The sequence below is a fragment of the Impatiens glandulifera genome, chromosome 1, assembly GCF_907164915.1.
Source record: "Impatiens glandulifera chromosome 1, dImpGla2.1, whole genome shotgun sequence".
Lineage (NCBI taxonomy): Eukaryota > Viridiplantae > Streptophyta > Magnoliopsida > Ericales > Balsaminaceae > Impatiens > Impatiens glandulifera.
Genome location: NC_061862.1, coordinates 134,721,328 through 134,737,859, shown reverse-complemented (window position 1 = coordinate 134,737,859; position 16,532 = coordinate 134,721,328). Strand labels below are relative to the sequence as shown.

General features: G+C 29.6%; 1 protein-coding gene and 1 pseudogene across 1 annotated transcript; one reads left to right on the top strand and one right to left on the bottom strand.

The window, feature by feature from the left end:
• Positions 1-4,693: 4,693 nt before the first annotated feature.
• LOC124944106 lies at positions 4,694-8,245 on the bottom strand (annotated as a pseudogene).
• Positions 8,246-15,220: 6,975 nt separating this feature from the next.
• Positions 15,221-15,925, top strand: LOC124944097 (agamous-like MADS-box protein AGL62). The gene has a single exon (XM_047484565.1). It carries the CDS (start codon positions 15,221-15,223, stop codon positions 15,923-15,925), a length of 705 nt encoding a protein of 234 aa, XP_047340521.1.
• Positions 15,926-16,532: the final 607 nt, after the last annotated feature.

Sequence of the window (16,532 nt, the reverse complement as noted above, 5' to 3'; positions counted from 1 at the left end):
CCTAACGATGAAAAAGAAAATAACATAAATTGGGTTGGGTCATGTAATTATTTTATTTTCTCGTTTGTCTTAATCTCAAACTCACAATTATCTAAATTTTTAACGAAAAATTATGAACAAATGTTGCCTCATTTGTTCTAACAAAATATTTTCTTAAGCTAATTCATTTTTACAATTAATTTGTGACATTATCACTTTTTTGTGCTTACTTATTTGACCTTTTATTACAACTATCTTTTTATTTTATTTTTTCGAATGTGAGAGTGTTTATCTCGTAATAAATTTCCAAACTATTTTAATAAAATATTGGTTTCTTTTCAATTAATAATATTTGAAGTTCACTAAAGTAGAAATAAAAGTGGGGTGTCATGCTAGTTGTTCTTAATTAAAAAAATAATAATTTAAAATAAAAAATTTTAATCTCAATAAATTTTGAATATCACTGTAGTAGGCTCACTTGGAATCACTAACTCACTATTCAATAAGAGAGTTATGTCTATTTTTTTTATTTAATTAATTTATAAAATATTAATTGTGGTTGATTTTGAGAAAAAATAAGATATATTTAGTAAAAAGATTTAAAATATATTAATTTAATAATAAAATAATAATAAATATTGAAAAATATAGAGGTGATCATAGGGGTGAGTCAGTACGGTATACCTTAATATTTTATCCGTACTTTGTACCTTACATAAAATTTCGGTATGCAAAAATGCATACCTTTACCTTACCTTGATTTTCGTATACCTTGATTTCGATATACCTTGATTTCGATATACAAAAAATTCATACATTACCTTACCTTAATTTCGGTACGGTATCAGTATTATACCTTTAATACCTAAAATACATATTAACTTAAAAAAAATCAATCTCATCGATAAGGTAGAGAGACATATATAGAATAATATTTCAGTATAATTATATTTTGATATTATTCCAAAATTATATTTCTATAATTAAATTAATATATAATTTATTTAATTATTTCCTTATAAATATTATATATATATATATATTTTTTAACTTATAAATACTATTTCGGTATATCTCAATATACTAAAATTTTAAAAATCTCATACCTTTACCATACTAATAATTTCGGTATCGGTATCATACCTTACTTTTTTTTCGGCATAACTTTAAAATCGATATTTTCGATATATTATGGTACGATATTTTTGATATACATTTAATATCGGTATTTTTTCCCACCCCTAGGTGTACACACTCATTTTTTTACACCCTTAAAATTTATAACCGGCCTAAACAAATCTCAATCGTATTTTAAAAATATATTTTCTAAAATTCATAAATGGGCTTATTTTTTACACCGTTATAATTTATAACTTAAACAAATCTCAATTGTATTTTAAAAATATATTTTCTAAAATTCATAAATGGGCTTATTGTACTGAATTAAAAAATAAATAATTAATTCAAAAATTGGAGTTGTGTTGACCGATTTTCGAATTATTTAGAATCCAGACATTTTTAAATAAAACCAAAGTGGAAGATAAATAAAATAAATAAATAAAAGCTAATGGCCTGAGCCGTCGGTATGATGTTTAATATTAATTTTTTATTTTTATGTTTTTGTAAATATTGATCAGAAAAATAAATATTTTCAGGGATCGTCCGAAATAGGTGTGGGCTGCGGCGGGTGGTAGATGGCGGTTGGCGTCAAACCAGAGCTGAAAGTCGCGGACAAGGGCCGACAAAAGGGTGGAGCGATAGTGGGTCAACTAAGACGGGTCAACCGGACAAAAGCCTAGTCAACTCGCGATGACCAATGGACAAAGATCACATGCATGTGTAGACATGCATGGGATACAATCAGAAAGATACAATTAGAAACCTATATTTTTAGTCGTGATCAGACAGCAGGTTCAACCAGCATGCAAGATGTTTTTTATGATAAATGATTAGGACAGCAAGACTATAACAGAAGCAAGACCACATCTGCATGAGAGAGAAATTAAAAAATTTATGAAAAATTCATGTCCAAATTCAATTCCCGTTCATTATCGTCAAATCGTCTCTCTCTCAACTCTCTCCAGCAAAAATTGTCTCTAAAACCAAAACTCTCGGTCGGGTTCAAGGTTCCTCAGGTTTGACCTTTTGGTCCTAAGTGGAAGCCATCGGTCATAAGTTCGGGAGTTCTCGGTCCTAGGTCTGATCTCTCGGTCGGATGTAAAAAAACTCAGCCAAACCTCTCGGTTTTAATTGAAGAACCTCGGACGGACCTTTCGGTCCTAGCTAACAAGACTCGGTCGGACTTGTCGGTCCTAGGTTAAGTTCCTCGATCAGATCTCTCGGTTCTCGGTCGGACCTACCGATCCTCAAGAACATCAAAATTGCAGGTTTTGCAATTTTGATGGAGGCTTGGATTCTTCGATTCAAGGTCCTAAGTAGTTTTACAAAGCTCCCATGGACATTTAGATCATCACCCCAATGTATCAATCAATTTGGGTGATAATCAATTCGTTTAAAATAGTTTGTAGCCAAAAGTCGGGTTTTTGGTTTTAAAGATGTTTTGAAGTGTAAGGAGCTAGCCAATAGCTTCCTTATACACCATATACTTGAATGTTACCAAAACAAGAACACTGGTTGTTCGCTTGGACCAATTCAAAACTCAATAATTTCAATTATTTTGAAAATTTTAATTTTGATCAAACATGATCGGGATAGATCAAACATGATCCAAACAGTTTCCTAACATAATTAGAAACATGTTAGGATGATTTATGAACTATTCTTGAGGATTAGCCCAAGAACCACAAACCCGATTTGTGGATTTTTCAAAATTCAAATTTAGGTTTTTCTGTTTAAGGTTGATTGATTGATTATAACATAAATAGAAAGCTTGTAAATGATAATAGGATCGATTTCCAATCCTAAAATCCAACAACCAGACAATATACAAACTTATAAACACGAAAATATATAATTTTTAAATTCAAACTAGAAGTATGAATTAAAGGTTGACTAAAAACATACTAAGGATTGGAGAACACTCCTTAGACCTTAAGGAAGCTTTTGGGATACCTGAATCCAAGATTTAGAGCTTTATACATAATCTTCGAAAAATCAGAAGCTTTAAGCTTCAATGGAGGATTTTCAAATTTCTTTGATTTGAGGTTTAATATGTTATCTTCTGGCCTCATAAGTGTTGAGGCAGACTATTTATAGCCTACTTGAGTCGGTTGAGACTTAGTAACTTGCCTAAGGATGTAGGGGAAATGATCATTGTGGTAGAGTGATCATTTCACCTTTCGAATCATCCGAAAAAGTGGACTGTGGAGAAAGTTCCATCTTTGAAAAATCAAAGATGGATCTGTTCTTATCCTCCGACGATCGCGTTGGAGAAGACGATTGGGGCGCGAAATGACGTCGTTTTGAGGCATTCGTGAGGAACTCAAGGCGTTTCTTCAGGCTCCGTATCGTTGACAATTGGGCGCTCTATTAGCATTCTAGCTAAAGGACATTAGTCGATCCGATGAGGCGCGGGCTTGCGCACCTTCGGTTACATCCGGCTACGCAGGCGCGTCTAGAACGTTAGATGACAATCCTTTTCTTATCCATCAGATGAGTTCTCGGCTGTAGCTTTCTCTCCAAGTTTCGGCTACACCCGATTACTGATTTTATTTTTATTTTAAAACTTTGAGGGTTTGTTTGAAATTGATTTTCTTTCATCATTTTGACTTAATTTTGATCTTTTTAAATACACAAAATATTAAAATAAATATAACAAATACTTTGCCAATTTTTAAAAAAAAAAAATTTTTTTTGTATATTTTAGGGTTAAATAAATAATTTTGAGGGATGAAATGAGTAATTCATTTTATCCTAAATTATTTATTTTAATCCATTGATTTTTTATAAAATTATTTTAAGATAAAATGAGTACAACATTTATCTAAAATAATTTTATTATGTGTTTTGGCCATTTTCTTTAATTAATTAGGCTTTAATTATCACAATAATTAATCAAATTAATCGTTTTAATTAGGTTTTGGCTTTAGGTTTAATTATTTTAATTTTATTTATTCGAAAATAAATCAAAATAATTATTTTAATTTTATAAATTTGTTGTGTAGATTTTTAGTGCTTACACCTTTTTAAAAGAGTCCTTCACAACTAGTTGAAATGCGTCAGTCGACAGTTTCAAACCTTATTTATGGACATATGACTCATATTTTTAGATAAAAATAAATTTTTTATTCCCCTAATTTCTATCATTGCTTCCTTTTTTTTCGATATTGTAATGAATCTTGAATCTTCTAAATGAATCATGACATTTCAGATTCGAAACGTATCCGGGGCTAGTCTTTGAACATATTTTCATTTGCTTGTGATGATTTTTCAGACATATAATACCTTCATTTCAAAGACTATAATTTGATAGTGTCTAGCCACTTCAAAATAAGTCAACCACAAAAGAAGAAGGTTTACTCAGGGTCGAAATATCCAAAAGTCCCTCTAACAACACTAGACACGTGTGAAGCCCCCCGTCAACAACAAGTTTTGAGAGACCAAAATCTGAGACTTTGGCTCGCATATTTTTGTCTAGAAGAATGTTGCTAGTTTTCAGATCCCTGTGAATAATTGAAGGAGCACAGCTAATATGAAGATACTCGAGCACAAACATATATGCCTAGCTAGCTAGAATGTAATTTCAATTTTCTCTTTATGAACCTTTAGCAGCATCTTCGGCAATCTGAAGGCGCTTTATCCAATTGATATTGTTGTCATGGGTGCGAAGTCCTAACAGAATGTATGTAAAATTTAAGTTAAGCTAATACGAAAAGAATTGCAACCAGAAAAAAGAAAAACAGGTTCTTACTATTGAGATGTTGTTTAAGAGTCCCATTGTACAAGGTTTCGATGATGAATCCTTAAAACAAATGTTACCATAGATATATATATATATATAAGGAAGTTGAGTAAATGACTAGTTAGTGAAGCAATAAAATACTACAACGGAATATATTAACTATTAAGTAGAAAAAATACCTCATTCCCAAATTCCCGTCTCCCCTGGTAGGAATTACCCGTCAGAACTTCACTGCAATCTCCATTCCATCTTTCAATTCATAGTATACAACTCCAAAGCCTCTTGAGCTAATTATTTTCTCAAACTTGGTCGTAGCATCTTCAAGTTCATAAAATGTATAGCAATGTGCAGCCTCAGTGGTATTGATCCTCATGGAAGAAGCTAGTCTTTGAGAGGATAGATCATGTTCAAATCTATCTGGAAACAGCAGAAGAAGCTAATTAATGGAACTCATTCCTAAAACACAAATAAATGGTTACTGGAATGATTCTTCTTGGTACCTTGCGTAGAATGTTTCTTTTTCCCAAACAATATATATAAAAAACAAGGGAAACAAGCAAAACAGCACCCCCAACTGCTAATCCAATGATAACTTTCTTGTTGTTTTTTCTTGTTATTTTTCTTGAAATTCTCATTTCCCGAGTAACTGAAAAAACAACACAAAAATGTTTTCTTGTCATCTGTTTTAAATAACTTCTTTCAGTTAATGAAAACTTTGTAGGAGAATTCTAAAGGAAAGAGAATCAGTTTATATGTGTTTTCATTTTAAAGAAATAGGAACAGATAAAATTAATATAAAAAATAAAAATAAAATTGTCATAATTTAACTTGACAACTTTTTATTAATCAAATTTAATAATTTAAACAATTCACAAGGGCATAGAGAAATAATACGTACTTGAAACTAATATTCTTGTTCAACAGATTTGATGCCACTTTTCCACTTAACATATTGTTCTGCACGTACCTGTAACCACGAAATATATCAAGGAAATTCAATTTGTAGATTGAAAATGCAAAAGGAAACAAAGTGTTGAAGTTACAATGAAAATGATGCATGTGCACATTAGATTCTTATTTACAACATTAAAAACTATGTGAGAGATCTATATTATTTCTTTGGGAAGATAATTTCACATTTGAGCCTCTTATGGGATGCAAGTTAGAAAGACAAACCTCTATTAACAGGTACATAAAATCACTAAAAGTATAATGTAAAGAATAATTTTTATTATTAGTCAAACTTACAATTCTCTAAGATTTGATAGGTCTGCCAACGAGGAAGGCAAATCTCCACTCAAATTATTGTTCTCTAAATGACTGCAAGAAAATAAACAAAGTTAGACAAACTTTACCTTTTAGAGATATCACAAAAATAAATAAGGATACAAACAAGTACATGATCTTTAGGTTCACTAATGCAGTAAAATCAGATATCGGCCAGTAAGTGAATTTCCATCAAGCCATCTGCCACAGAAGTAGGAGTAAGGGTAAGCAACAAATATTAAAAAGATTTTAAATCAACACTTCAACACAAAAGAGGAATCTTTTCAACAAGCTATAACCAAGAGAATGGATTACTTACAACTCGACCAACTCATTCAACAAAGTCAACTCTTGAGGAATATTCCTAGTTAAGTTTTTCCGAGAGAATTTACTGTAAAAAAAATGGTTAAAGAAACATCAAATTCTCAACCATGAATCCGCAAATTGTCTCTAGAAATATACATTTTTGTTATCCTAGGTTGAGGATCCGAGTTACCCTCCACCCAGGACCACCGAACTGGCAAACATGGATCACCGCTTTCATTTGCCCAATCTGCTGATGAGTAGGCAAGTACAATGCGAGCAATTGCAAATCCTGAATTGATGAACTACATAATTATAGTATGCATATACTTCTTCATATGTTGCATGAGAATATGAAATAAGTAAGTTTTTTTTCTTAGTACAACCATGACTGATGACAATATTGAACTAAAAAGCAAAACTGTGTATGAAATTCAGCATATAATGAAAATAGAAAAAGTAAAATTTATATTACCATCTAGAGATCCATAACTCTTCTTGAGATACTTATTTATCTCCATGGCATTAAGTAGGGGTCCCAATGTAGAATTAGAATCTCCTGTCTTGCTAAATTTTAAAAACAATGGCAGTGATATATTTTTTAAACCAAATTCATATGCACGATATTTCCCCAAATCATTTTCTTGAATATCCATAACAACACTTATGTGACGTGGCATGCATAGGGATTGCAATAAAAAATTTCTGGACACATTTAAGCTAAAATCTTCAATTTCCGCAAAGTATGTGTATGCCAAACCAAAATTTGGAAAACCTTCTAAATTCAGAGTGTAGGTCAATGAACCATTTGTCCCAACAACTGCTGTTTGTATCACTTTCTGAGGCGGTCTTCCATCAACATTATTAACTTCAATTGGCATCTTGGTTGAAACTCTTTTAGTTCCTGCAACAACATCAACTAAAAAATTTGTTTTCTTAGTCAAGTCTGATTCTCAAATTCTATCAAATGGATCATAAGGATACCTGAATAAGAAAGATGGAAAATGTTGGTGTAGATATGACAATCACTATAAATGACTACACATATATTCAGACTAAAGATAAATATATTTGTATCAAAAGAAGCTGAAGAGGATGCTAAAAAGAAATACGTAGATACATTTTTGCCCAAGAAAAGTGACATATATTAATAAAGAAGTACAAAGAACAGATAAATATACCTGATACTAGATTCACTTTCTGCCCCAAAATTGATTCTTGCAAATACACTAACATAATAATTTTTTTCAAATGAAGTATAGTAGGTTGAACCATTGAATTTCCTGAGCTCTAGGGTAGAAATAAAAGGTTGTCTAGTGACAACATTCGATAAACAAACGCTAACGCTGATAACTTGATCCATTACCAGAAATATAAGTTCTTTAACTTCAATTTTATTAGCATCGGTTATAATAATGGTATCCCAAAATGTCGCACCAAAGTGAATATTAAATTGTGAAAAAATGTTTTTGTCATCAAAATTACCATACACGAAGGTAGCTCTAATGAGATACCTCCTTCTAGTTGCAATGGTAAGCTTGTAACAATATTTTTTATCGTCGGTCGGGAAGAATCTCAGCGATTTGTACTGATTTCATCCCTCATTTCTTACGGAAATTTTTGTAATTTCTCCGTAACGAATACTGTCTGGAATCCACTCGAGACCAATTTCATCGGTGAAATTGGTCTCACCATCACAATCAATACTTAGAAAACCTATATTAAAATATTCAAACACAATGGTTTAAGAAACATAAATTACTAATAAATACCTGGCATATGAGCCATGGTTGAGTTAATCCAAAGTAGAAATAAAAAAAATAGCATATTAACCATTTTTTGGAAAATGAATAGTTTAGAGTAAGTATAACTTGAGAGAAACACTATACACGTTTATATAGATTATGAAACTACGTTCAAACTATTCATGGAATATATCTGGAAAACAAAATATATGCATTATTGGATTTAAAAGGTGATTAACTATTCTATTATGACAAACACTAAGCTAAGATAATCAAAAACGGAAATAACATTTCTTCAAAGTCAAAAGCCTAACAATGAACTTTTTTGGGTTTTCTTTATTCCGACGAGTCTCACTAAAAATGGAAATCAAAATAGATATGAAATTCTGTTTTTCTTCGGTCCAGCTACGGGTTCTATTCTATCAACCATTATCTTAATTTACTTACCTTTACCTTCTTCCTTTATTTAATTATGATCTAAAAATACTTTGCACTCGAGTTTAGAATTTTCAGAGCTACAAAACTCTCAATATGAGACCACTAAAATGAGTGTTCTTCTAAAAGTATTCAAAAAATTCTAAAAAAAATCGTGAAGGTCATAATAGTTTTGTGGACTCGCTGTAAAGATTTTGTAATTTTTCTAGGAGTGAAGCTCAAGATATGAGCGTTTGAAATTAAGCCTTTTTTAAAATGGGCCTTAAAAATTGTGGAAAAATATTATTCTTGAAGAAAATAATGTTTTTAACCATCCATTAAGTTTTGGAATTTTTCTAAAATGAATTAGAAACTCCAATTGATGAAACAAAGTTGTTTAGTGTGAAAAATGAACCAAACAAGTCCTAAAGAATTTCAAATTTATTGAAAGTGGAACTTTATAGCCAAAATTTGACATATATAAAGGCAGGGTCGAATTGAACGTGAACAAATAGTCCAAGATCGAATCGTTTCAAATGTTTTGAAAATAATCTAAAGTTTAAAATTGGAGATGGAATTGTACAAAGGCAGAAAGTTGAATTAAATAAATTAATTCAGTGAATAAGTTTCAGGCTTATTTTAAAAGACTTAATGTCTTAAGGCCCAAAAGGAATGCCCAAAAGTAATTCAGTGAATATAAGTGGTGATCTTCAACATGTTGTTCCAATAGATAGAGAATGGCCCAAATCAGGAGATAACAAGTGAAAGATCCTAAAGACTAATAATCTAAAAAAGAGCCTATTTGGAAACAAGTATTTTGTCACAATTTCTTGAACAATCACGATCTTATTGAAAAAAAAACACAAGTTAAAATTGAATTTGATTTTTTTTTTGGTATAATATTGTGTTTTGGATTATGATCAAGATTCATAGTAATTTTTGTTTTAATTGGTATAAAAGTTATGATTCAAATTATTTCCAGATTTTTTATAGATCAATGTGATTTTGGCAAACATAACAAATGTAGATTTTTCAGAATCAATATCCAATATAAAAGTGATAACAACTAGCTCAATATATCCTTACATGATGTAATGTTATGCCATCGATTTAAATCTGTCTTATCAACATCTTCCTACTTTAAATGTCCAACATCAATCGTAAGAGTTTACATAAAATCGTAAGAGTTTAATTTGAAAAAATAATAGTTATATATTATTATTATTTTATATATAATTAAATATTTTATATTTAGCCAATTTTAAAAAAATATATATTTTATTATAAAAATAATTTAAAAATAATAATATAAAAATTATACTTACAAAATTAATTATATTAATTAATTTATTTAAATGAATAATAACTTTATTTTTTAATTTTTAAATATAAATTTGTTTTTTTTAAAGTAAAATCATATAGAATCGTAAAATCGAAATTATTTATAAACTCGTAAATTCGTAAAATCTTACTATCGTAAATTTAAAATTTTAAGAGTTTACCTATTTAAGAGTTTACTTAAAATCAGACTCGTTAGTCTAATGTGATATCGTAAAATCGTAAGATTGTAAGAGTCAACTCGAGATTTTGACAGTCTTGCATGGGATCAAAGTCATATTGGACTTGCCATTGGTTTGGGAAGGAATGTCCGACAACCCGACAAACGCAGTAGTTGTTCCTTCCCCTTGCCCGGTTGAAGTGTCCCTCGTCCAAATCGTAGGTATCATCCCGTTTAGTAGCTTTATCGAATCAGCCAGTGGGGTACAATTCAGAGTCAGACTTTCTAGCATAACCGATTATATTGCACTAATGAATAGCGCAAGTGACTAAGAATTATCGGTTTGAGTTTATCTATGACAATTACCTTATCTATTTTTTTTTCTTTAGACTGATCAACCTACGACTATCTTGCCTGAACAAATTCCTCCTTTTTTTAATGGGGCTTCATCTGAATAATACTGGAGAAAGTTAACGGGCCTTTATCAACAGGTCATTTGGAGTTAGAATCAACTGATGCATATCTTAACCCAAAAGTAACAAGACTTAGAAAAGTGTGTGAAGGGGTTGCAAACCATAATTCGAGTACTCGAGTTTAATGCCATGTCTAGTTTTCGTTATCCATTTGTGACGGTTCAAGCCCTATTCGATATGATGTTAACCCTACCCGTGAACCTTCGACCTAGACACCTCTCCTCTAGCTTCTCTTTGGAACAATATTGCAAAGATACGGTTACAACCCTTTGGCATTATCACGGAGGTTGTCAAGTAGGAAAAGTGGTTGATCGTGATTACAAAGTTATTGGAGTCAATGGTTTGCGAGTCATTGATGGCTCTACTTTTTATGAGTCCCCCGGGTCCAATCCTCAAGCTATTGTCATTTGTTGTGAAAATATTTTCAAATTGGTCAATTATTTTCTTTGTCAATTCAAAATTTGTTCACATTTTATTTATTTGATAGGTATATGGGACATAAAATCTTAAATGAGAGGCAAGCTAAGAAATAAAGAGGAAGGTTGGTTACTTTCTTGAGCTCAAGTAATCTCTATAAGATTCATAGTGTGTCGAATTGAGGATTATTCATATAAGTTACTTTGTCAAAAGAATGCTATAATATTTGGATTTTGGAAATTAAGTGATCAAAATATAGAAGAGTTATATGTTCCTTTTATATATTGTTCATTCTTTCTTCATTTTTTTTTTACCTTAAGAATGTTAAAGACAATAACCTTATATCCTAAAATTTTCGGCTTTTTCTTCTCGATTTTCAATGATAGTAAAGGGAGGCTAAAAGAAGACTATCGGGCTCTTAAGTAAATTATAAATGTTATTTAAAATAAGTTTCTTTGTTTTGAATCTATATAATTCACTCAAATTGAAAGAAAAAATACTTTTATATTTCTCAAAACCTGTAGTAACATTATTTTAAGAAATACACTAAAAGTAGACTAACCATTGGTATCACAATTAAATTAACTCTATATTTATTCAATAAATACAACTTATATATTTCTTTTAATACTAATATCTTTTTAATAATGTTCCAACTGTTGAAATTAATTATAACATTTGTTACATAAATTATTTATTATTTAATAATTGTATATGAATTAATATTATATTAAAGATTAAACTCATTTAAAATAATGTATAGTATAAATGTATATCTACTTATATAGAATTAGAAATATTATTTATTATTTTGTTCATAAACGGAATGAACGAGTATATTATGGCTAAGTCTCAAACTCATATTTAATACCAGAGTCTCAGACAATCCAAAAAATCATAATATTACATATCCAAGAATCGGAATGTTAAAAAAAAACTTTATGAACCATTCTTTCCTAAAGATTCGGGTATTTTTCACAAATATAGTTTATTTGATTTATATAAATGGAGTTCTAAAATTAGAGAAATTAAAAGAATAAATTAAAATTATAACACTAACTCTTTAGAAAAAAACATAGATTGAACGAACTAGTCAGCATTTCCTTAAGAACGAGTCAAACGAGATGCAATTGCAATTGTGGGGACAAGAATGTAGGAATGGAGTAATTGTTTACTGAATTATTTAAACTAGTTTTGTTCCTAGAAAAAGAACTCGAACTCGAAATAAGCCTCATTGGTTTGATGACTATATGATTAATCATACTATGGCTACACAAAACACAAATCATATGCTTTCACCTATTTTTCCTTTTATTTCTAAATGCACAGATATTATTTATAAATGTTTTCTATCTAACATTTCAAATGTTTGTGAACCACAAACATACAAAGAAGCATCTCTTAATTCTGATTGGATCATAGCTATGAATGATGAAATTCGAGCCTTGAAATCCAATAAAATTTGGGAAATTACCACTCTTCCACATGGTAAAAAGACTATTGGCAGCAAGTGGATTTATAAAACCAAATTAAATCCGGATGGTACAATCGACAAATTTAAAGTTTGGTTAGTTGCCAAAGGATATAGTCAAATAAATGGCATTGATTTCCATCAAAGTTTTGCTCCATTAGAAAAACTTGTGACCGTAAAACTTTTAATTGCATTAAGTGCTGCTAAAAATTGGTTTCTTCATCAAATTTATGTGCATAATACTTTTCTCCATGGTCATTTAGAGGAAGACATTTATATGCAACAACCAGATGGTTATATTGAAGATAATCCAAATCAGGTTTGCAAATTAAAAAGAAGTTTTTGTGGCCTCAAGCCGACTTCTAGACAATGGAATACCAAATTTTCAAATAATCTTATTAATTAGTTTTGGTTTTGTTCAATCATCTCATGATTATTGTTTGTTCATCAAACAAATGAACTCAACTCTTACTGTGGTATTGATTTATGTTGATGATGCTTTAGTGGCTGGTAACAGTCTTGATGAAATCTTTAAAACAAAAGCATTTATTAATTCTAAATTTCCTATTAAAGAATGAAACAAAGTACTTCATTGGTCTTGAAATTGGCAAAACCTTCAAAGGTTTGTTTGTCCATCAAAGAAAATACATTCTTGACATAGTAATGATGTTGGACTCATTGAAGCTAAGCCGGACAAATCGGGCTCCCCAATGATGTTGGATTACTCTTTTTTTTTAGGATCTCTTTGTACATTAATTCTATTATCATTTTGTTTTTTATTTTCTCATGCATGTTTAAATGTGCTTAAACAACTTTCTTTATATTGCATGATCATTTAAAAATAAATAAACTTTATGATACTCAAACAATTTAGACCTTTTTTTTAACTCAATTTAAATTTATAAAATAATTTGAGTAATATTAATTAATTGTATAATTTTTAAGAAAACATATTATAATGAATTATTCAATCATAGACCCATTGAAAAGTCACATCTAATGACTCTAACGGAGGTTCAAATTATATTATAGTTATCTTGTTCAGTTGTTCTTCAAGAATATTTGAGATGGTTAATGTTCATATTTGTTTATTTGAACTTAGTCTAGAATATCATGTTCATTAATGTTCGTATATGCGTATATTTGGATTATCTTTTGTCGTATTTGTGATATATGCCTATTTTGGATAATCGTTTGTCGTAACTATATTATATGCGTATATTAGGATTTTTTTTTTTCATATTTGTATTATATGCTTATATTTGGATAATTGTTTTTGTCGTATCGGTGCTTGTATATCTTTTGTCGTATTTGTGTTGCATGTATATATAGATCATCTTTTGTCGTATTTGTGTTGCACGTATATATGGATCATCTTTTGTCGCATCTGTGTTTTTACCTTTTCATTTCTTTTACCTTCTCAGGATTCTTTGTCTATATTTTCTTTTTAGTTAGATGGGTAACTCCAATTACTTGAATATTGCAAATCTCTAACTTAATTAAAGTAAAAACTATTAAAAAAATATATGCAAATATTGTTGTACTTTGCATACATGCAATAAACTTTTTAGATAATATTATTTAAATAATAACAAAATAATTAAAGTGATGAGAAGTAATAATATATATATATATATATATATAAATTAAAATTTTCAATTTAATATATATATATACATTAAATTGAAATTATTTATATTACCTTTTTTATAATCAATTAAAAAAAATTAAATACATTCACCTTTTAATTATTGAAATATATTTAATCAATTTATTTGACTAAATCAAAATCTCCTTAATTATTTAAAATATTCTAATTAAGAATACTAAAAATAATAATACTAAAATGATATATAGTAATGATTTTTTTTTTTTAAATGATATAAAAAATTAAATAACAAAATGAGAATAATAAATAAATAAATAGTTTAAGAGTTTGTATTATCATTTTAATTAAAATGAAAAAATAATATTTATCATATATTATATTCTTATTACATACAAAATTATAATATAAATATAGTTCATTATTTATCTTATATGTTAAACTAAATTACAAATTAATCTATATAATTTCAATTGACTATTCTCTCCTCACAATTTAGATATTTACACAACATAAGTTAGAAAATTTGAGCACTAAACACAATCTAAATCTTATAATATAATTAATACACCTATTAAATTAATTGCATAATTCTAAAAAAAAATATCTTGTAGTTCTGGTTTAAAAAAATATCTCGTAATTCTTAATATTTAACATGATAATGATAAATATTTATCTCATTTAAATATTAAATGCGGAGGTAAAATAGATAGAACCATTACATTATTATCGTTTTACCAATTCTCCAATTTAAAACTGAGTAAAAGTAAAAATATAATACATATTCATCAAATTATACACTAAATGAAAATGAACTTTTTTTAAGTAATATCTTTAATATTTATTTAATCTTAAACAAGGGATAGAAAAAAAATATTATTAAGATTTTCGTAATAAAAATAGATAATATAGGTAAAAACTTTTGCAATATAAGAAAAAAATATGCAAAAGAAAGTAAAAAATTTAATACATAGATTTTGTAAAATAAAAAGATTTAAAAAAAATAGCTGGTCCATGTGGAGCATTTTACATCCACTAGATTAGAAATTTTTGATTGGCATAGGAGCCCGCCAATCTTTAATTTAATTGTATAAATAGGCCCTCTTTAATCCATGCATACACACATCTCCTCTTTTCATATTTCATCTAAACTCTCTAAATTAATTTGTAATTAACTAGCTCTAGCTATGGTGAGGACTAGCAAGGGACGCCAAAGAATCACCATGGCTAAAATGCAGAACGAGAGTAACCTTCAAGTGACCTTCTCCAAGAGAAGAACCGGATTGTTTAAGAAATCCAGCGAACTTACCACACTATGTGGTGCTGAGATGTTGATGATTGTCTTCTCTCCGGGGAAGAAGGTATTCTCTTTTGGTCACCCGAGCGTCGAGGAATTGGTTGCTCGATTTATGGGGACTCATGGTCCATCCTCCTCCTCCTCGATGGGACTTTCCCACGAGACTCAACAACTTGTGGAGGCTCACAGGCAGACTAACATCCGGGACCTGAATGCTCGACTAATGGAGGTTCAGGAACAGCTGGAGGCTGAGAAAAGGCGTGGGGAGGCCATTACCCAAGCCTTGCGTGCTGGAAGGGAGCAAAGATGGTGGGAGCGTTCCATTGAGGAGATGAGCTATGCTCAACTCGAGCAGCTCAAGGGTTCTCTCGAGAATGTGAAGGCCATGGTTGCCCAACACATGTCCGAGGCTTCCAACCCGCTACACTTGCTAGCGGCAACTAGCTCCATTAATAATAATGGTGGCGAAGGTAGCTCCAATGGGGGCTTCAATTTCAACCGTGGTCCTCAGCCTGCACCTACTTTTGGTGGTCCGAATCCTGCTATGGGGAGGAACTCCGGTTACTTCCGTGGTGGCCCTAGTGGGTATTTTTGAAGACAGTTTCGGGTTGATCGGGTAGAATTATATTTCATGTCATTTTTTTTTTTGTTTTTTTTTTTTTGTATTGATTGATGAATGTTTTTTAATATAATTTTAAGGATTTTGAATTGTGTTTTAGTTACATGTATTGTCTTACTAATTTCTATGTTTTGAATTGTTTTGTATTTTGAACTTGAATCTAAATACAAATTCACAAATGATAAATAAGTTTTTTTTAATTAATTTTAGAAAATATGAACAATGGATAAAGACTAAGGAGTTGATAATAATTCTTGGTTTTAATTAAACATGTTCATACAAATAAATTTTGTTTTAAGAAGTGATATTTCTCTTATAAGTTTATTCAAATATAATATTATTTCAATATAGAGAAATGGAAAGAAGATATTAAGGTTTTATTTTTATTTTTTAAGTTACTTACATATTTTTTAAAGATTATTTAGGAAATTGGGTTATATAATAGTTGGTGGTATTTGAACATTGTTTTCATGATATTTGAGAAATTTGTGTAGAATTGAATTTTGGGTTATTTAATAATTAGATTTATTTTTGGTTTGTAATTAGTTACAGAATTTTAAATTATATCAATTGAATCAATCTC